The sequence below is a fragment of the Haliotis asinina genome, chromosome 2 (assembly GCF_037392515.1).
Source record: "Haliotis asinina isolate JCU_RB_2024 chromosome 2, JCU_Hal_asi_v2, whole genome shotgun sequence".
NCBI lineage: Eukaryota > Metazoa > Mollusca > Gastropoda > Lepetellida > Haliotidae > Haliotis > Haliotis asinina.
In genome coordinates this window covers 79,919,785-79,941,405 of record NC_090281.1, presented here as the reverse complement: position 1 = coordinate 79,941,405, position 21,621 = coordinate 79,919,785, and the positions used below count along the sequence as shown (strand labels likewise).

At 39.2% G+C, this 21,621-nt stretch overlaps 2 protein-coding genes across 2 annotated transcripts; one reads left to right on the top strand and one right to left on the bottom strand.

The window, feature by feature from the left end:
- Window positions 1–2,727: 2,727 nt before the first annotated feature.
- Window positions 2,728–21,502, top strand: LOC137274408 (uncharacterized). The gene is made up of 6 exons (XM_067807579.1): window positions 2,728–2,819; window positions 5,920–6,246; window positions 16,584–16,763; window positions 17,378–17,641; window positions 18,101–18,348; window positions 18,573–21,502. The coding sequence occupies exons 2-6, from the start codon at window positions 5,939–5,941 to the stop codon at window positions 19,265–19,267; spliced, it is 1,695 nt and encodes a 564-aa protein (XP_067663680.1). The 5' UTR covers window positions 2,728–2,819; window positions 5,920–5,938; the 3' UTR covers window positions 19,268–21,502.
- On the bottom strand, window positions 11,476–13,596 carry LOC137274718 (uncharacterized). The gene is made up of 3 exons (XM_067808063.1): window positions 13,479–13,596; window positions 12,969–13,076; window positions 11,476–11,480 (listed from the first exon to the last, which is right to left on the bottom strand). Exons 1-3 carry the CDS (start codon window positions 13,594–13,596, stop codon window positions 11,476–11,478), a joined length of 231 nt encoding a protein of 76 aa, XP_067664164.1.
- Window positions 21,503–21,621: the final 119 nt, after the last annotated feature.

Below are 21,621 nucleotides of genomic sequence, written 5' to 3'. Positions count from 1 at the left end.
GTCGCCCCTTGACTTTATCGTAACTTGACTTTATGCTAGAAACATTGGGAACTCGTACAATTACATATTCAGTCCATAATTGCTATCCTGCAAGTTTCAGAGTGCCAAGCTTAAGAATATAGTATATAACGTATGCTTGGTAAGGTGATACGGTGTACTTATCATTTGTTTTCAGATTTTGAACATTATCTTTCTGTTGTGTAAGATGAAATGGTGTACCATTGTTAAATCACAGTATAAATAAAATGTGTGAGGTTTTTATACAATTTCAAATGGCATTTACATTTAACAGAATTTAGTTTACAGAATCGTCTCCATATATGTAGGCCTATTATCATAATATAATAATTATATGGTTAATATCGGTGAAATGTGACATGAACTCATGTGTTTAAATGTATGTAGTTTGGCCGCCACTGCAAATTCATCCACACACAGACGAGAGAGAGAGAATGAGAGAGAGAGAGAGAGAGAGAGAGAGACATACACACACATGGCTTATGGAACCAGCAGTTTAACAAAGTAAATCCTGAAAAGTATCACTGGTTTATCGCGGTCGAATTCAGAATGTTATATACTTCAGATGTTTACCTGGAATATTTACTAAGAACTAATAACATAAAGTACAAGGCACACATACAATAATGCAATACATACTCAAGATCAGGGTACTTCTTGTCCATTTTGCAAATGTTGGTACTTCTGTACAAGTACATGTTAAAGCCTTTACAAAATGTCTACGTCTAGTCGAGGTCTGTTTGGTAGTGTTTCCTGTGTTAAATGAATGAAAATTTACATATGTTGTGCTACGAAGCCCACCAAAGCCCCCAACGAGCCCCACACTGAGCTTACTATGAGCTATACCCCAGCGTTTCTGTCCACACATTTCCTACTGGTATATAGTTCTTCAACGTCTATCATCGGTGTGCAGGTTTATATATAGTTCATAGACGATACTCAACGATCTGCCGTGTAATACCAACTTTATTCTCTCAGGTGTTTAATGAAAATGGTATTTCATGGAAGCGAGTTTAGTAGTCTGTTTATTAATCTAGAAACATGAATTGATAGAAACTGCCTACTGTGTGATGACTCTTATGTCAATTTTCCGCGGTTCAAGGCAGGTCTAATACTAATACGACAGAGGCATTAGCATTGTGACATCATAACTAAGCATTATGTCTAGCGGTCATACACTAGTGTAATGTTGCTGTGAAAATGCGGAGTCGTCGGTACACAGCTCCCCAGGCCGACCCTGGCTGTTGAGGTTGGGTGAGACGTTGGGGTACGGACATGGAACAAGGAGTGGATACTTTGGATCTGTGACCTTCCGAAGCACATGCATACACGCAGATAGAACATTCTCCGAGTATACTCAACCGGCGTTGTATGTTTAGACATAGTACGTTGGTAATTGATATGGCTATTTTCCCCCGATCGCTTATGAGTGATAGGCAAAGAGGACATTGGTTAAAGAGAGGCATTGGTTAAATGCCTTCGGCGGTCTCAAGTTCGACTGGCTGTCACAGGTCGCTCATGGGTTAGTTGACGCGACCTTCCACTAGGGTTGTTAGACTTAGTATAGCAGTGTAACCAAAAATACTATACCTAAGTATACTTAGGCTGACTTTTTAGGCCAATAGGTGATACTGAAAAGGATGCTAGATAATATATTTCCTTCCTGAATATGGTACTTGTCTGACCCTGTCGTTTCATACCAAAGGACGTTATAAGATGATACTTGTTGTTTCACTGTCGTGTCATGCCAAAAGGGCTAGTTCGTGTTGTTTCTCTGTCTTGCCATACCAAACGTTGTTACAAAACAGAAGCAAGATGCAATACGTAATACCATTTGATGTACGCCCCTTTGCAGTAGTGTTACCCGAGCCGACAGGCGCGGTATAACACAGCTTTAAAGAGACATGAGACAAACCGTATAACCCTCGAGAGAAATGTGCACTTATTATGATAAACACACTGGTGCATTGCCGTGTGGTGATTTTACTAAGGATTTGATTTTTGCTTTATGTTACGACGCACTCAGCAATATTTCAGCTATATATAGATAAGTCTGGACCAGACAATACACTAGCAGATATCATGAACATCGATCAACTCGACTGGGATACGTCGACATGCACCAGCCTACAAAAGTCAACAAACCTTACACGATGTCGTTACCCGCCTCTCATGTTAAGCATGTCGTTCCTGTAGTCCTACTCGCAATCACCAGATAACATGTATCGGCAGTTAATGGTAATCAAATAGATCTATCGTGTTCGTTTTTCTTAACATCTAGCTCTGTATAGAAGAATATATGAAAACTTTTAAAAATTTAAACATGTTAAGTGGTATGTAGACCAAGTCATGCGTAACCGTACATTACCTAGCCTTACCACAACCACACATCCATCTAGGCCGTAGCAATACTGTGATCAATTGCACGAGGGATAACACGTTACAGTTATAACAGCACTATGGACATGAATGATCAACATACGAATATGACGAATATGATCAATATGTATCCAGAAAAAACACCTGGCCAATAACAGAATTTTACATCATGTGACACGTATCGATATTTTCATAGCTGTGTCAGAATTAATTATGATTCAATTTTGATATACTTTATTATGATCGTTTTGAAACTCAACATTTAGTTCCTCTTTCAAAACAGTTTAATTAAAATGATTCATGTTCCGTCAGCTGCGTGGTGGGATGCACATTGTGTCGGTGTAAACAATTTCTTATATGACGTGAAACTGTCCACGTCCCGGAATTACGACTGGGAGCCAGGAACGCATACAGGAGGTTAGGTAAGGTGTGAAACGTTCTTCCAATATTTGCGTGTATACATATTATAATGATTTTCAAATGAAGATTGATATTTGTATATGTCGGCATTTATCAGAAGATGCGGGAAGCGCTTTGGATTAGCAACTTAAATGTCATCACAATTACTTTTTCGCCAAACTGCAAAAACAATAAATCTTTAGGGATATTTGTGATGAAACTGGATTATTGTCAACATACACTTTTAAAACAATATTGTATCTAGTGTACATTTAAAAGTTACAGATATTTACTGCATGTATTGTCTGGCCCTCAAAGACTGTCGCACAATACCAGTCAGGGATTTGAATGTTAAACAGTGTCAGATCTATACAGTAAAACATCAAAAGGGTGCAGGATTTGTAATGATTTACATCCAAACATTTGTAATATATGACAGCTTTTATTTCCAGAAAAGGCCTTTGATTGGAAAAATATATTTCATATTATATTGAGAAGAATTGCAAGATACAGAACTTAGAGATTTTCCAGATCGATTTCCACTATGTATTATTTATTTTACACAAAACGAGATTTGCTTTAAATGAAAAACGTTGATAACAGTTTCTGTTGTAACTAAATGAGAGTGTTTGGCGTGTGTATTAAGAAAGTTAGGGGACACAAACCTTGTGGGAAATCTGCAATTTATATCATCATCCGTTGTTATTATTTAAACGTAAGCTTTGGAACTCGACATCAAAATAGATGACAAAATCATATTATTACAGCAACAAGATATATTTACATATGCAGCAGTAAGAATATGCATCCCGATATAACTTTATTCATAAAAACTCTGAAAGTAATTTTCTTTGCCAAAAAATATGTGTACAAAAGTCATCAGAGTATGAAAATTCAGTCACTAATGGGGCCTTCATTCAAAACACATAAAAGTTCATTTTGAAGTCTTTCTTCTGTGCGATCGCATGTTTGGACTCTCATGTGAACAGGCACTGCTAGTTGATATGCCATCAATGTGCGAGTGAATGTCCAGCCTGGTTTACGGGTCTGCTGCGCTACGCTTCGACACTGACGCCGGTAAGGCCTGCACAGTGGTTGTCGTCACTACTGCGCGATATGTACCTTTCTGGGGAATCGAACCCGGGTCCTCAGCGTGACGAGCGAACGCTTTAACCACTGCCCTACTGCGTCGCCTCCATAGTTTTTAAGATATTGAGAGAAAAAGGTATTAAGTGTTGCAATGTTATCTCCACATGTATATGTATTACAGAAAATCAGAGAACTGGTAGAGTCTTTTCATACGCATTTACATTAGGTATACGCATTTACATTGGGTATACGCATTTACATTGGGTATACGTCACAAGTGCAAGGACAATGGCTTCATTTAGAGACCCGAAATGTAAACTATGACATACACACCATTTTGAACACCGACATGTGCACTGACATTTCATGTCAGCTCACTATATCAAGTAACTGAACACACAATAAATGGAGCTGAACGACTAGTTAATTAAATACCATCGGTACTTTTAATTTAGATGAACATTTTTTTTATTAAAGTCCAGTTTTTCTCATTTTCATGTATTACAAAAAAGCAATTATGGTGACGTATATTTCGCTGATTTTGCATTTGTACCCGCTATTGTATGCTGGAAATATACTGAACGACCGAAACGTAACTGATCAGGAATAAAGATGTTCAGTGGTGGGGATTGTATTTACTGTAATTAATTTGTATATTGTTGTAAACATTTATTGTAAATAGATTGGACAACATTGATTGAACAACAGGAGAGAGACACAGGGAGAGAGGGAGAGAAAGAGGGCGGGGAGAGAGTGAATAATCACTGATATTAAGTTGTCTTGCTTAATGTTTTCATATCAGTTGGGAGGCACTGCTCTACCCTCACATTACATTGTGAAGGCGGGGTAACCAGCCAAACCCAGTTTAGTTACCGTTAGTGTGGTGGAGACGCCTTCATTGTGTAGTGGTTGTAGCCACCGCCCACAGATCCTCACCATTCAAATTCTCAAATTGCTGCCAATGTCCACCTGACCTTCTGTGGCACCTGTCTTCTTACGTTCTAGTTATTCATTTTAGACGTTCAGTATTTAAGATAAGCCGCCTCTGTGGTGTAGTGGATAGAACGTCCGCCCGGTGAGCGGAAGGTCGCGGGTTCGGTCCACGGCCACGTCATACCAAGAGATGTTAAAACATAGTACTTTGTGGTCCTTGCCTGGCGCACGAAAATTACGATTGAAACAATTACTGGTCGGCTCGGAGTCCGTAGAATGGTCAACTGCCGCATAGTATCTCATGATCAGTGAGGTAACACTATGCAAAAAAACCAGCTTAAGACTTAGCTGGTACAAGCAGCCACACACATACACATCGTCTCTTGACCGAAACAGTAAAACAGTAAACTTTTGTGGAGCGCATGCAGCAATCTCTCAAACTAGCTCCTCTCACTCCTGACGCTCTCTCTCAACTCTGCCTTTTTGCCCTCGTCCTCTAACCCTCTGTTATGATTACATCTCCACATATGGACCAATGCTGAGTCAGTCGTTGTCCTGACTACCTTAAGCTTACTCCAGATGAGAAGCATTCATTGCTTTGTCCGCGAACATTACCCAGGTGTCTGAAAGGAATCGCCCCTCTTCCTGAAGCACTACGGAAAAGATAGACCTTAAACAAACTGAATTTCCACCATCGATCCTACTGTGATATTACTCAGTCACAAATATGCAGCAAAGGAATACTCTAATACTGTCTTCGAGTGATAACAACTACGGTGTAAGTTAATTGGAAAAATATACCTGAATTCAACAGTTTACAAATAGTGGAACATAATGTGTCCCAAAGCTTCATCTTTAGCTATATGTATGTTCATGCGATGTAAATTTATTTACTTACTGACCATGCTTGTATTTTATTATGTTCACTTGTGCCAAATAATTTGTCAAATTCTTTGTAGTAAGTGGTGTGCGTATTCTTCTAGAAACATAATTTCATCTAACATTGCTTTGCAAAGTGTTTTGGATACCTAATGAGACGACATTTTGTGAAAAATGTGAAAAATGGGTTTGTTTTGAAAACAAAAAAAATTCAACTTGCAGAACCACGTTGGTTTCGAGCATGATGGTCTGGTCCCTGCAGGCGTTGCTCTTTATATCCGCTCTCTCTGTGGTTTCGGCGCGGATTTTTACCGATGAGCAGGTTAGTAAGCTGGAAACATTTGTGGAGGGGGTCATGAAGTGTAGACAGATCCCCGGGCAGACAGTGGCTGTTGTAGTAGAGGATGAGACTTGGGTCCGGGGCTTCGGACTGGCGGACATTGAACAGGGAGTGAACGTCACCAAGGACACTTTGTTTGGGATTGGATCTTTGACCAAGGCTTTCACGACCACCCTCCTGGCGATGATGATGGATGAAAGTAATGGGAGGTATGAGTATAAAGACACTCACCTGGCGATAATATAGTGAACAGCAAAAAACACAACTCTGGATTATGTCAAGTTTTAAATAGATGACATAGACATGTACTCATACTTTTATGATATTCGAGATTCTTTTTATCGAAACCTGCGTCTCTTTCGCTGTTCAATAGACTTCATTTACTCCATTAAATCTTTCTGTAAGGCGCACGAAGATGCGTTTAGGGTAGAAATATAGGTGTGGTTTCCACAACGAAAACAAAATACTGCCCGGTCATAGATAGTGACTTTTGAAAATCGACTGTATACGTGTTGTGTTGGTTACTAACAAGCTTAGGCGCGTGTTAATCCGGGTTAGAATTGTTCTTCAGTAATCCATGCTTGTTGTAAGAGGCGAGTAACGGGATGGGGTGGTCAGGCTCGCTGACTTGGTTGACCCATGTCATCGGTTCCCAATTGCGCAGATCGATGCTCATGTTGATGGTGACTGGATTGGCTGTGTAAGTATAACTCAACAAGGGAGGCTAGGGGCTTGTAAATTCCCTTAGAAAGACATATAGGTGTATAGACCCAGCCCTTTTACTATATGACCCGTGAGGGTGCAGGGGTAGAATAGGCCTTAAGCAACCCATGCTTGCCGAAACGGGATTTAAATAGGATAAATACTTTAGTAACTCTCTATAAACATTTTTATGGACCCGAAAATGTTTTTATTTCTACATCTAAACAAATACCACCCGAGAAAGTCACTGTTCCTTGTATGTAAACCATGTCCATCTGCAAGTCGAACGATCTCTTCCTCACACTCCCAACATATATAATCATCGGGACTATTGTTCAAATGCCGTTAATGTATCTTGAATTGTGTTCTAATTCACAAACTAGTATTATATCTATCTTTAGTTAATTTATATACCACTTTACTAGCCATTTTCATACTCCATTTTCAACACAGTCTCAACCAAAAGTGTTAAGTCTCTGTTGGCCCTACTTGGCCCGGGATGTCAAAAGCACAGGTATCATGAAACGCGTCCAGATTCATACATCATACATACATGTCACTGTATAAAGTTCCAAAATGTAGTATTTAAAGCAAACATTTTCCGCAAAGTGCCGCCAATTTTCGATATTCTGAGCGCAGTTGTTTTATCACAAGCGTTAGGTCCGGATTTTTATAATTTGTGCAGATCATTGCTAGTGAGTGATGCATATCCTCATAGTACTGTACTAATTCTTTGTGAATAAAGAGAGGAGGTTTGTTATAAGTCCATGCATTTATTGCTTGTGAGGAAATAGTGCACAACATTTTCGACTGGATGACCACCCAAACACGGGGAGCTGTCTATGATGTCTGTCAAAATCTTATCGGCATCCAGATCAATACAACGGAGCTTGAAGCGAGAATGGATAGTTTCTTGTTCCATGGCTTAGGTCAAAGATAATAGTTTTGTTAATAGGTCTGCATAGCTCAAAAGGGCCACCCACGCTGGTACAGGAGAAAAAGTGTCCGAGCATAACTATAATTTGCGCTTTTCAAAATGGCGGTTATATGGTACAAATAATTGGCGGCATAAAGACAATGCGACTGAAAACAATTATGAATATTTAAAATCCGCTTTAGAAATTCGGTACACATGTATACAATCACACTCGAAGGCACTTATCTCTTATACAGCTGAATTGTGCAAGGTTCCTGATTTCTTTTACATTTCTACTATTGTTTGTACTTTACTATACTAGGGAAGAGTATGTATTTATTTAGGATAAATTTGGATCTGCATTCATATTTAATATTCACATTTAAACAGGAACTGGACTTCTTCGGCTACAGTGACATACGCAGTCGACATGTCCTTAATTCTCTCTATTGTAAGGCAACGGCCAACCTCGACAGACAGATTATGGTTACAAGTTCTGTATTTCAAGAGAGGATAGTGTTTCGGGCTTATTTCGATGTCAGATCTCCAGTTTTGACAAAACTTATCTTTTAGAGTCTGTTAGCCATTGGCTTGAAACACTTAGTTGGTCACGAAATACATAGTAGAGGCCACAGAAGTTAAGTATTTGCCATACATTGCTCCTTCAGAACACATGTGTTCATTAGTAGATACAGATTGCATGTAAACAAGCCGATAGATAATTTGCGATAATGTCAAGGAAGGTCCAAGTTTACAGAGTTAATGCCAGAAACTAACTACCCGTGTGGCCCATTGGCATGCTACCTATTTCTCCGTACACCACAAACTTTCATAAAGTAATCTAATGTTTGCTAAACTTTAGTACCAAAATCAGAATGCAGAACCGTGTCGTCCGCGTACAGGAGGATTAAGAAACAATATATAATTGCACATCGAAATTGCTCTTATCGCCAATTGTGTCAACCGCGCTGTTCAATTGTTGTGAAACAGTGGACTAGCAGTTCAGAAAAAATCTGTGTTCTGCCATGAGTCGGTGTGTTTGGCTCGCAACATGGAGGCCTTCTGACTGACTGAGCCCAAGTGCCTCTGATCATGTGATCAGATTGCCAGGATGTAAATGGTTGTAAATTTGCAAATGTTTAGTCAGCAACCTGGATTCAAACCTACAACCTGTGTGTTTCTGAATGATTAATATAATATTTCAATGAACAATCCTTCACAACACAGGCAAACGGTGTTTGGCAGTGGTGAATGCGCGATGCGGCCATACACAATACTGAACTGATCAATTTCGAATTTTTATTCTTGTGACTTGACATTCTGCATACCCATGTTTTGGAACGGCGGTGTAGCCTAATGGAACTGATTGCGGCACTGTCAGTGTATCGAGTAGATCACACAGATCTCAGCAATGAAATAATAACAATTTAACCATCTTACTATCGCTTGTTCTTTTAGACCCGGGGTCCCGGGGTAGGATAGGCCTTAAGCAACCCATGCTTGTCATAAAAGGCGACTGTGCTTGTGGTAAGAGGCGACTAACGGGATCGGGTGGTCAGGCTCGCTGACTTGGTTGAAACATGTCATCGGTTCCCAGATCGATGCTCATGTTGATGGTCACTGGATTGTCTGGTCCAGACTCGATTATTTACAGACGGCAGCCATATAGCTGGAATATTGCTGAATACGGCGTAAAACTAAACTCATTCACTCACTTGTTCTTTTATAGTGCCCAGAAGAAAGAATGTGAAGTTTCTTTTTTGACTCAGTATATTTACGGCTCCACAAGGGCTGTTCTATTAATTTTCAGCCAGAGTTATGTCTCTGTATAACACATTTTCATCATAAACTAAAACGTCAGTTTCTTCATTTATTTCCAGATCACCCACATGGTGTTTACCGGTTATGTTCTTAAAATGTTCAATTTTTTTTTAAAAGGTGGACTATTCAAAAACACTGACACCAACAAACTAATTAAGATAGTTTTTAATGAAACTTAGTTGCAATGGGGTGTGTTGATTGAAACACAAGGCCTACTTGAATACAATTAACCATTCATGCAATAACGCAAGCTTTTCTTTTTATTATCCTGGGCAAGGTCAGACTGATCGCTGGACATCACTTTGATTGAAGTGCATGTTTCAGATACAATGCTTTAAGACTCTATAGTGGCACTATAGTGATATAACTATATTCACTTTATGTAAACAGAATCTGGGATTCATCAGTGAGGCTTCAAGCTACATGGTAGCCCAATTAAAGATACACCTTTGAGGTGTTAGGTGTTTTTGACGACCCGACCCAAGTGGGACTGGACGCTTTGTGACGTTTGTAGAGAATAATACGGAAGCACCCTACTGCCACAGTCACAGGCAGGAATATCTGGACACAATGTTAGTGAAAGAACAAAGTCAGGGTGTCCTTAAAAACGGCCCCTGTAGAAATCTACATCAAATCTGTGGTTGTTGATTATGACGGGAATACATTCAATACCATTCTGAACATATTTTTTTGTGATATTACCTGAGGACACACCGTCATCCAAGAGGTACCACATGACATATCGTTTTCATTTTCTGCAATCATTTTACAAATATCATATTCCAATGTGTTGTGATGACTCATATCACATGAATCACATTACCCACATATGTATATGGCTTTGCTTATGACCCGTTTCACAATACAATGGAAACTTTATAAACACTGACCATCCAATGTATAGTTAGGTTCACTACTTTTTTACATCTCCTGATGCAATAGGGGTTTCACTTCTAGCAACACGTTTGCTTCAAAACCCAAAACTTTAAACACAATTGATGTGTATTTAGGTAGATATAATACCAATTTGCCGTTGATGCATACCAGTAAATTTAAGCACTGACTATAGTATATAGGCCGGTGTTGTTTACGTTTTATATTACAATGAAAATACATACAATGTGTGTGCGCACACGCGTGAGTACGTGTGTGTGTGTGTGTGTGTGTGTGTAAATGTTTACTTTTTTATCCCTTATAACATATTACAAAAGGTTGTGATTGAATATGTTAACATACATAATCATGTCATAGTTGCCCACTGACACTCGCAGTTGAGTGACGCGCCTGTAGTCATACCAGTACAGGTCGAGTGATGTGCCTATGCACACAATAGTACAGAGTCATTTTTTATAGCTTTTATTTCCATGAGATACAAGTTACCTACATCAGGCACTTATTGAATACATACATGTATACATACGAACTTTTACGTCGCCGTCACCTTGAAGGTGTTCAGTGGTCAAAATATGTGATTAACAATGGTACATCATCTTATAATTATTCCATGCGGGACCACAATAGGTCTAGGTATAGTTATAGGCAATTTTAATCGAATACATACCTTTTTACATACCAACAGTGTTCAAGTCATGGAAATGTACAGTTAGCATTATCTCACTGATAATAATATCTGATTAATAATAGTACATCACCCTTTATAATTGTTTCATATAGGGCCACAGTGGGTCTAGGCAGACATGCATAAAACAGGCAATTTAATAGTACATCATCACATAATGTTTTACCATATTAGGTCAAGGTTAAGTTGCATATGACAGGCACGTTGTATTGAATACATACACATACAAACCAGCTTTCAAGTCACAGTCATCATGGAAGTGTTCCGTGATCGTCATCTGATTATATCTGACTAATACTAGTCCATCATCAAATAATTGTTCCTTGTAGGACCACATTATGTCAAGGTAGACTTTCAAATAGCAGACTCTTTGTATTGAATACATATATCCTATATACAAAAACAGCTTTCGAATCACAGTCATCCTGGAAGTGTACAGTGATCATTATCTTAGAAATGATACTATCTGATTAATTATACTATGTCATATATTTATTACATCTGAGACCACACCGAGTCAGGGTAAATTTGGCAAATTGCGTAATGTTGTGCTAGGAAAGTGGGGAGATATGACCAAAATGTAATCAAATTAGCTTGGTCAGCGTGTGAGAAGGTAAAAACCTTACATGATTTGTAGTTACTGTATATTTTGATTTCTCTTTGATCTGGCGAAAGCTTGGTTTTACTTCTTTTCTGCTCATAGTGTAAATATTCTTCTTCACTATTAGACAGGTAATGTTTGGAGGGTTGTGATTTTTCCCCTTTAAACAAAATAATATATTTTCTAGTGTTAATTCAATGTCTCCTTCGCAAACAGTGATTTATATTTATAAACAGGCATTATATTTATGATCTGCCATTCACTTTGTGGAAAATCATCTTCCTAATGTTTCTTCCCATTTAAGTTGGCCTGTTGTTTTAACAAAAGTAAAGTCACACAGTAGCTGGTAATAATGCTTACTTTTCTTTCCGCTTCTTATCAACATTATATTAAATGATAAAAGCGGATAGTCCTGTTCATTTTGCACCATGTTAACAGACATATTTTTCTTATCGAAATAGTCAAATACTGCATTCTTAATGCTAAGGTATTCAAGGAAATTTGTGTCAACATTGTAACTGTTTGAATGTATTCCAGGGGGTGAATGATACCATTTTGATTTCTTATGTGGCTCAGAAATGTATTTCCATTTTTCTTGCTCCATAGATACTTGCTAAAAACATATACTCTCCCTCAGCCGTTTTTTTTTTGTGGACAATATTTCCAAATTCAGACCATGCCTTGAGTACATCTATCCAAAATGTATTTGTGATTTTCCTTAGTACATTTTTTTTCTAGTATATTCTCCATCAGCTGTCGATAGCTTTGACATGTTTGGAAGGTGTATTGAGCTATCCTCATTCAAAATCCTTTAAACCACATCAACTTTTGTGTTGTAATAGTAGTTTTCTTTTTATATCGTTGGAACGTTAATACCTCCATATGCTAGTGTAGAAGTGAATATTGTTCTTTTGAGGTTGCCTTTTTGCCGGATAAAGTTTTTTGTAGCTTTTGTCAATTGTGTCATCTGGTTGGGTGGGTACTGAAGAGAAAAGATGATTGACCGTTGGTAAAAGTAATTTCAGGACAACATTCCTCTTCATAGGTAGAAGCAATCTTAAAGACCACGTTTTCATCTCTTTTTCTGGTTTTTTTTCAAGGTCTGCATCAAAATGCATGCCCCAAAGTTTGAATTGCGATTTTGCTCCATAGAACTTGTACTCTTTGCGTAGTTTAATGAGTAATGATATTCCTGCACTGAGTAATGCACCAGTAGACATGCTCGAATAGACTGTTGAGCCTGTAGACATACATGAACAGACTGATGCCCCTATAGACATACATGAACAGACTGATACACCTACAGACATACCCGAACCGACCGACACGCCTGTAGGCATACCAGAAGAAACCGACACGACTGTAGACATACCAGAAGAAACCGACACGACTGTAGACATATCAGAAGAAACCGACACGACTGTAGACATATCAGAAGAAACCGACACGACTGTAGACATATCAGAAGAAACCGACACGACTGTAGACATACCAGAAGAAACCGACACGACTGTAGACATATCAGAAGAAACCGACACGACTGTAGACATATCAGAAGAAACCGACACGACTGTAGACATACCAGAAGAAACCGACACGACTGTAGACATATCAGAAGAAACCGACACGACTGTAGACATACCAGAAGAAACCGACACGACTGTAGACATATCAGAAGAAACCGACACGACTGTAGACATACCAGAAGAAACCGACACGACTGTAGACATACCAGAAGAAACCGACACGACTGTAGACATACCAGAAGAAACCGACACGACTGTAGACATATCAGAAGAAACCGACACGACTGTAGACATACCAGAAGAAACCGACACGACTGTAGACATATCTGAAGAAACCGACACGACTGTAGACATATCAGAAGAAACCGACACGACTGTAGACATATCAGAAGAAACCGACACGACTGTAGACATATCAGAAGAAACCGACACGACTGTAGACATATCAGAAGAAACCGACACGACTGTAGACATATCAGAAGAAACCGACACGACTGTAGACATATCAGTACAGGCTGATACGTCTATCGACGTACAGCTTACACAACACCAAATGTTTTCCAATAGACTTCTACAGTAGTAACCTTATGCTTTTTTCACAAAAAACAATATCCAGGCTATCAACAGCCAATCCATGTACATAAGCGTACAGCCTGGTCTTTAAACTATAATAAAACACAACTTCTGTCCAACTTCTGCGATTTTTCCCAGGTACACACCTAAGCATAAGTCATGGTGAATGAATAAGAAATGACAGCACCGAATACTGTAAATTGTGATCAGTTTTAATTACTGGATGCATGTGCTTTTAAAACACATAAACATCTTACTCTATTTCATCCAATCACAGCTGTCACAGGCCTCTATCCGTTCTACTACTAACAAGCCCGACTCTGCTCCCATTCGCATCTCACTACCCTACATCGGCAAAACGTCATATCACATCAGTCGTTTACTTTGGCAGCATGCAAGAATAGACACACACTTTACATGGTCACACCTCTCAAAAACATCCTTAGGCAAAGGGTAGGAAACGCACTACAAAACAAAATCGGCCTGAAGGTGTGGTCTACAACATCAGTTGCGACTGTGGCAGCAACATCAAGACCACTCAAAATACGCATCAAAGAATATAAGACATCTACAAACAAAGCAGACACCAAAAACCAAAAAATGAATGAGTTAATGAATGAGTTACAATATAAACAAGACTATAATCAATTAAAACATAAATATAGCAATTATAAATCCTTATTCACACATAGGTCCCAGGACGGTGGCTCGGTGGCTTGTGCCACTGTCGTTGGGTCCAGAACAATTTATTTTTACTGTAGAAACAAACGCCATATTAACGGTCCTTAAATATACTCAAAGACACCTTAAACATAAACAGTACATAATCTATCCAGACTCTCTTTCTTGCCTTCAGGCTATTAAAATTAGTTCTTGCAAACATCCACTTTTAGTTAAAATTATTGAATTATATAACTATCTTGTTACTGGCCAATACGACACCGTCTTCTGTTGGTTACCCAGCCATGTTGGCATTTCTGGTAAACTCGTTAAAGATTTAGCATCAAACTCGCTTTCGCTCGTTTGATACCAAATCATTAACTCGTTTAATAAAACTGGTATTACACGGAAGGTCATTTAGTATCCTTCATATATCACAGATTGAATTTGAAAATAATAACACTCAATAATTAAATCCATTCAGTTTTAACTTTGCCATTAGTGCTGACAAATAAATTTTATACTGAAAGCAAATCTCGAAAATTAAGTACAAGTATCGCACCACGCTAATGTATTATATAGTTAAGAGTTATGTAACCAGTACTCACTTACTATTTACAGATATGACTTACCTCTCACGTTTCAGTGACATTTCCGTAATGTAAACCCTCCGAATGCAAAAAGCACTTTAAAACAAAGCTCTTCTCTGAACAGTCAAAACTTACCATGGCTAGCCATGAAACAAACCCTGAAAACAGCTGGGACAGGCATGCTTATATATGGCTACAAGAGAAAAAGAGCATTTAGGACCACATGACCCCAGAGGGAGGTCCTTATCAGCTGTAGGTCTAAAGGGTTTAGTCCTGTAAGTGTGACCTGTTAAAGTAAACTGATTCTAGACAATGGGCAGTCAGTGTTTTTGAACTAATGCTACACAGTTCACAGGAAATAAGTAGACAAGGTTTACGGTATAAATTGTCATTTTTATTTAAACATATATTGGGACGGTAATTTCTATTGTCTACATAGTAAATAACACACGAAAGGTTTATATCTCTAAATTAAGCAACTTTAGACAATATAATATACAATATACAATATAATATACAATAGCACAACAAAGTGACCATTTCCTTATGAATGAAATTGAATAAAACAGATCATAAAACAGATATACCAGAACCAAGAATCACGAGCTAAACACAAGAGTAGGTCTAGGTACTCAATTTCAAGGTATCTAGTCGTTCCTCCAAATATGTGTACATCTTTTGAGGGGCAGGCTTTGGCCAGCATTGTACTGAAGCATCCTTGCCTCTTTCAGTATTTTTTCATCTGCTAAGAACTTGACCAGCTTGAACAGTTTGAGATGTTGTTTTCCCACAACCTTCTTGAGACGACCATGCCAGACCTTGATGTTTCTGCGTGGACCGTCAGGATTTTTAGTTCAGTCGAAAAGATTCACCTTCCACCACGGGAAATAGGAAGAAACCTATTATGCATTTGCCGTTCTGGAAATAATGATGAAAACTGTCAATTCCAATATTCGTATAGCATGCAACTTCAGTTTATTTATGAAAATGAATAACTCACAACTAATGACTTGAGTGAACTAAACTCACTCACTTAACCCGCTGGTTTACATGTCAGCCCGGTGAGACAAATTCATATTCGTTTCCTGAGAGGACACATTTTACATTTTTGTACAAAACCAGAGTCTTATTCCCTTAAAACAACATCGTTTTCATAAATGATCAAACGTGAACTAAATGTCACAGATTTTCGCGGTCATTATTCCGCGGTTTTCCCATCTTATTCCAAACACGACGTCGACCCCCGACGTCGATTTTGTATTTTTGTCGCAGACCATTATTGTGTATTTCTGTACGACGTCGATGTCGACGTAGTCTTTTTACGTGACGTCTTTTTTACGCGCCACGCGATGGCAATTATAGGGCACCATATTTCCTCGACAGTAAGCAGTCATTTTTCCAAAATCATTATACCCAGTTGCTACGACCCTCTTCTCAAACGGGTATGAGGTGGTCCATGACCTTGAGTCTCCCTCTTCCCCCCCCCCTCCCCTTCCCCCCCCCCCCCCCCCCTCCCCTCTCTCTCTCTCTCTCTCTCTCATACACTTGTCTCAATTCATTTGTTTTGCTGAATTACAGTATAACATGGACGACAAAGGTGAAGGACATCTTAGGTCCAGACTTTGCATTTGTGGACGAGGAAAGGACAGGGAAGGCTACTCTGAGAGATCTTTTGACCCACCGTGCTGGACTTCATCCTGCAAAATATGCCATTTCTGCTGGATTCCCTCAAAACTTCACGTTAGCTGAATTACAAAAGTAAATCTTCTCTATATTACAGAAAAACTTTTAGGAAAATGTATAAACAAGGCATCTTTTATTTCACTTAGTACATGTGTACTGATGGCTTATAATTAGTTACCTGAGATGTCGCAACGTTCCTTTTACTGTATTAATAATAAAAAAGAGAGAAAAAAACGTTAAGGGAAATGTATGGACACGCCATCGTTAATTTCACTTTGTACCACAGTGCATTCATGGCTTAGTTTTCTGAAACTCAACACACACGCGCACGCACGCACACATGCACGCACACACGCACACAGACACGCTTATCTATCCAGCTTATCTGCCAGATCAAGGTATGATAGTAGTGACTATTCTGACTGATCATTGAAAATCCACTGTGGTACCAGGTGCTTTCAAAACGGATAGGTGTATCTGCCCTACCGATAATTTCTCTTGACTTAAAGTATTTAAATGGACATGAATGGGCATGAACGCTTACTTTTACGAGATTTCCTTCTATTGTAAACTTGCGCTTCTTTTGCTGTTAAGCATACTCCATTACGAGTTTTCTGTTACTTGTTATATACGCAACGAGGACTCTTGTTAGACAACCCGTGTCGGTGACATTATTGTTCTTTACGCAGGCGTTTCCGCTATCTCCCGGAAGTTCACTCATTTCGTGACGTCTATGAGTACAACAACTGGCCGTACGCTCTAATCGGTCGTATTGTGGAACTGTTGTCAGGGGAACCCTTTGAAGTAACCCTGGAGAAACGTCTCTTCAAACCACTGGGAATGAAGCATTCACGTGTTCTGGGAAAGACGATATCAGCAAATGACACAGGAATGGCAAAACCGTACTATAATGTAGAGAACAAACTCGTATTAACGGATCCCTCAGTTTACGAGTAAGAACAGTTTACCACTTTTCATTAATAATTGATTTAAGCAACTGACGGAATACCACGCATCTTCACCTTTGAAAGTGTATTACGGATGTTAGCGGTGCGGTACTTTACCTGTATCTACGCATGTGCTTTATTTGGCCAACTGCAAAACGTTCATGTGTGAGAAAACACACACTTAGTCTCTAGACTCTCTAGATGTAGTGTTCTTTACATCTTGTTTGATTCATGATTAGTGATTTTTACATATTTTAAATAACGATCATTTGTGAGAGAATGAATGTATCATTCTCCTCTAAGCCTCCGTCAGGTTACCTATGCGTGCAAGGTAACCTGTACATAGAATCTAGACGAGGTAATGCAATGGTTGATATCAGCGATGCTTATTAATGGACTCTTCAAAAGATGGACAGATTCAGTATAAGTGACATATTGTTATCTGCTGATCTTGGTTCTCCTCAGCATACATCCACTAGACGCAGGGGGTGGTATTGCGTCTTCAGCGGAGGACATGGCTAAATGGATGCACTTCCTACTGAGGCAAGGGGTGACGGAGGACAACGTCACGTTGGTCGATTACACTACGTTAGTGGAGGTCTTCAAGTTTCACGAGTATATGCCATACGGAGCGTTGGCGTCCAAACCGAAGTATCCCGTAATGAACTTGGAGTATGGCTATGGTTATGCATGGTATCTATCGGTGTATAAAGGTAAGAAACAAACTAGAATTACTGTCGTTCATACCCGAGTATGATGTACCCTTTAACCGGCTCAAATCATGCCATGAATAGATAGATATATATTTGGCTATTACCATATCATCCATAATTGGGATAGAACCATCAAGAGACTACATATATATATAAACAAACATGCTAGTGATACTAACATTATTAGTTTTTATATAATTTAATTGTATGATGTTATTTTCCAGAATACAACGTCAGCATGCACACTGGAGAGTTAAATTCGTACACGAGCTACATTAAACTGTACCGTGACTTTGACATTGGTATATTTGTAAGTGAGAGTGGACCAGGATCAACGTATGCGTCATTTACAGAAAACCTTATCTCATTCTATATTTCTGATATTTTGTTGGCTGACGAACCTTGGCTAAATGTCTCTACGGCCTGCTCGTATCCCCAGCCATGGGGCACTTGGCTGTCAACGTTACAAAATAATTCAGACGTCACCAACACCGATGTGGAGTGCCTTGACTGTTATATTGGGAAGTACGGACACCGTCTGTTTGGCGACGTTGATGTTAAGAAGGGACCAGGGGCGTCATTGGAACTATTCTACGGGAGGTTACGGGGTTCTTTAAATACCACAGATAAGGAAGCAACATTTAAACTTGATTTATGGGAACCATTTAGATTTTATGCACGACCAGGAAATGCTACAATGCTTGTAGAAGTAATCTTTCATGGGTTTAACAATGGAAAGTATTCCTTCGTTGTGTTCGGTTATCCTCATACGATGACATTTACCAGAGGTATAAGCTTCTACAATGAAATCATATTCACAACCATCAATCCTGAAATAAGTGGGCAGGGAGTCGAGGAGATGAGCAGCTTTCTGTTGGTATTCGCGTCACTTTGCGCTGCTTTCTCCATACTGTACTGATAAAAGTTCGTTCTTTGATATCTCATACTAACAGGACGTCATGTTAGAAACATTTGTAACATCTTCGAGTTCACGAGTAATGCATTGTATTAGCATCGCGCAAATTTTAGATAGCAGCTCAATTTAAAAACATGTTAAATGTATTTGATTCGTTTTCTTAATTGTCTCGATTCGGGTGGTTTTATCAATGGCGACCTTCAATATAAAGTGTACTTTTCTGTTGTATAAGATAGAAAATTGTGTTGTTACATGTATGCCACTATTTAGCCACGGTATCAATAAATGTGTTTGACGTTTCTTCAGTTTGTAATGACGTCTACATTGAAAATCATTTTGCTACAGAATCCTCACAATTGACGTTGGCCTGAAATTATCATTGGTTAATGATGTATGCAAAACGTCTTATGCCACATTTGTATGCATAGATGTATTTTGACCGCTGAATGCAAAGTCAGCACTGATCCCTTATAGTCCTTGTTGGCGTGGAAATGCACGTTTACACGTGGTGATCGTACACACCCTACTTGTTAGCCTAATTGTGAATACATTGCACAAAGTCAGTGCACGTTGATACACATGGTGATCGTACACACCCTACTTGTTAGCCTAATTGTGAATACATTGCACAATGTCAGTGCACGTTGATCATCACATACATTCCATTTACCCTGACTGGGCATACACTGAACCTCAAAAGAAACGCAACTTGTCAAAACCAAGTGCCAAAGTTTGTTCTTACAAGGTGGTTGGTTATTTTTATGTTTTGGAGGTTTTTTTGTCATTGTAGCGTTTGGTTAACATGTATTTCCAACCAAAATGACAATTGTCACCCCCAGTGCAAAAGTTTGCTCTTACAATTTGGTGGGCTTTTTGGGGTTTATTTATTTTCTTCTTTTTGTCTTTGCACCTTTTGGTTAACATGTTTTCCAACCAAAAATGACAGTTATCACCAACTTCAGTGTGTTTTCTGATGAAAAAGCATATCCACCAAACGTACCTAAAAAAGAGACATGGTATAAGGTTCCTAATGACATAAAATAAAAATGCACGTGCAGATGGTGACAACCCTACCAATGAAACCTCACCAACCAAACCTCACATGAAATAATTTTAGTGTTGACATAAATGACTTACGAGAGAGAGGAGAGGCACTTACGAGAGATGAAGTTGGTCAGGCTGCACGGAGTGTAGCCAGTCATTTTAATGTTCATGTTGAGAAAATCTACCGACTGCAGGGTCGGCATCAGGCCACGAACAGCAGCCAAGACGTTCCATGACCTGCAGTAACATAAAAACATCAAAACCGACAGATTGTGCTAAACCGTCTGCAGGATAGGTTCATCAGAGGCATGGAAATACCTCGCCAGACCACTGAGACCCTAAAGAGATACATTAGAGACGATACAATGCATGGACGTTTGCTCAAAAGGAACCTCTTCTCCTACAAACCATATCGTGGTCCTGTCCTCACCGCCCAAATCGACTGTAGCGGGCTTTTTAATGAAAGCCGATAATGTGGTTTGACAGCCGATGGCAGAGTGAGAGTATGGCGAACGCACGGGGAACGGTTTTCCAATGCGTCCATTGTTGACAGAGACTCGGTGGTGGTCCAAGCATCTTGGTGTGGGATGCAGTCGGTCTGAACCAGAGAGTTGGCGCCATGGTGTTCCAGAATCACGGTCCAGGACGAAGAAATGGTGAATAGCTGCTCACTGTACTGACCAAGTCATAAGACCCTACGTCGTACCACGCCTTCAGCACCTCTTGCTTGCCATAAAAGTTATGCTTGTCGTAAGAGGCGATTAATGGGATCGGGTGGTCAAGCTCGCTGACGTGGTTGACACATGTCATCGGTTCCCAATTGAGCATATCGATGCTCATGTTGTTGATCACTGGATCATCTGGTGCAGACTCGATTATTTACAGACCGCATCTTTATAGCTGTAATATTGCTGAGTGCGGCGTAAAACTAAACTCACTCACTCATTCGTTACCCTTGACTTTCAAGTCAGCGCATTCCTCTGTTTGGATTGTTAATTAGAGTGAATGAAAGTGTGTAGTTTAAGAAACCCTTATTGTGTGCGTTTCTTTTGCGGTTCAGTATATTTGCACAATGACAATGCACGTTGACACACATGGTGACCACCAACTGATTCCATTTCTTACCATAATTGTGAATAGACTGCACACTGTTCCTTTACAATGACTATTTTAATAAAGATATTTTGTTTGTTACAGATACTTGATGTTGTTGCTATTACAGTTCGACGTAGATAGCAAAGGGTGTATATTGATTGTGGGTTATTGAACCAACAATTTAACACAATATATTACGGAAATTGGCAGACTTAATA

Bases quoted from the DNA above. Each gene is read 5' to 3' on its own strand.
- LOC137274408 (XM_067807579.1), top strand. From the start codon at position 5,939: ATGATGGTCTGGTCCCTGCAGGCGTTGCTCTTTATATCCGCTCTCTCT. The intron at 6,247-16,583 runs GTATGAGTATAA...GCTGAATTACAG, and splicing joins ATGGATGAAAGTAATGGGAG to TATAACATGGACGACAAAGG. The intron at 18,349-18,572 runs GTAAGAAACAAA...GTTATTTTCCAG, and splicing joins GTATCTATCGGTGTATAAAG to AATACAACGTCAGCATGCAC.
- LOC137274718 (XM_067808063.1), bottom strand. From the start codon at position 13,596: ATGTCTACAGTCGTGTCGGTTTCTTCTGATATGTCTACAGTCGTGTCG. The intron at 13,077-13,478 runs GTATGTCTACAG...ATATGTCTACAG, and splicing joins AGTCGTGTCGGTTTCTTCTG to TCGTGTCGGTTTCTTCTGAT.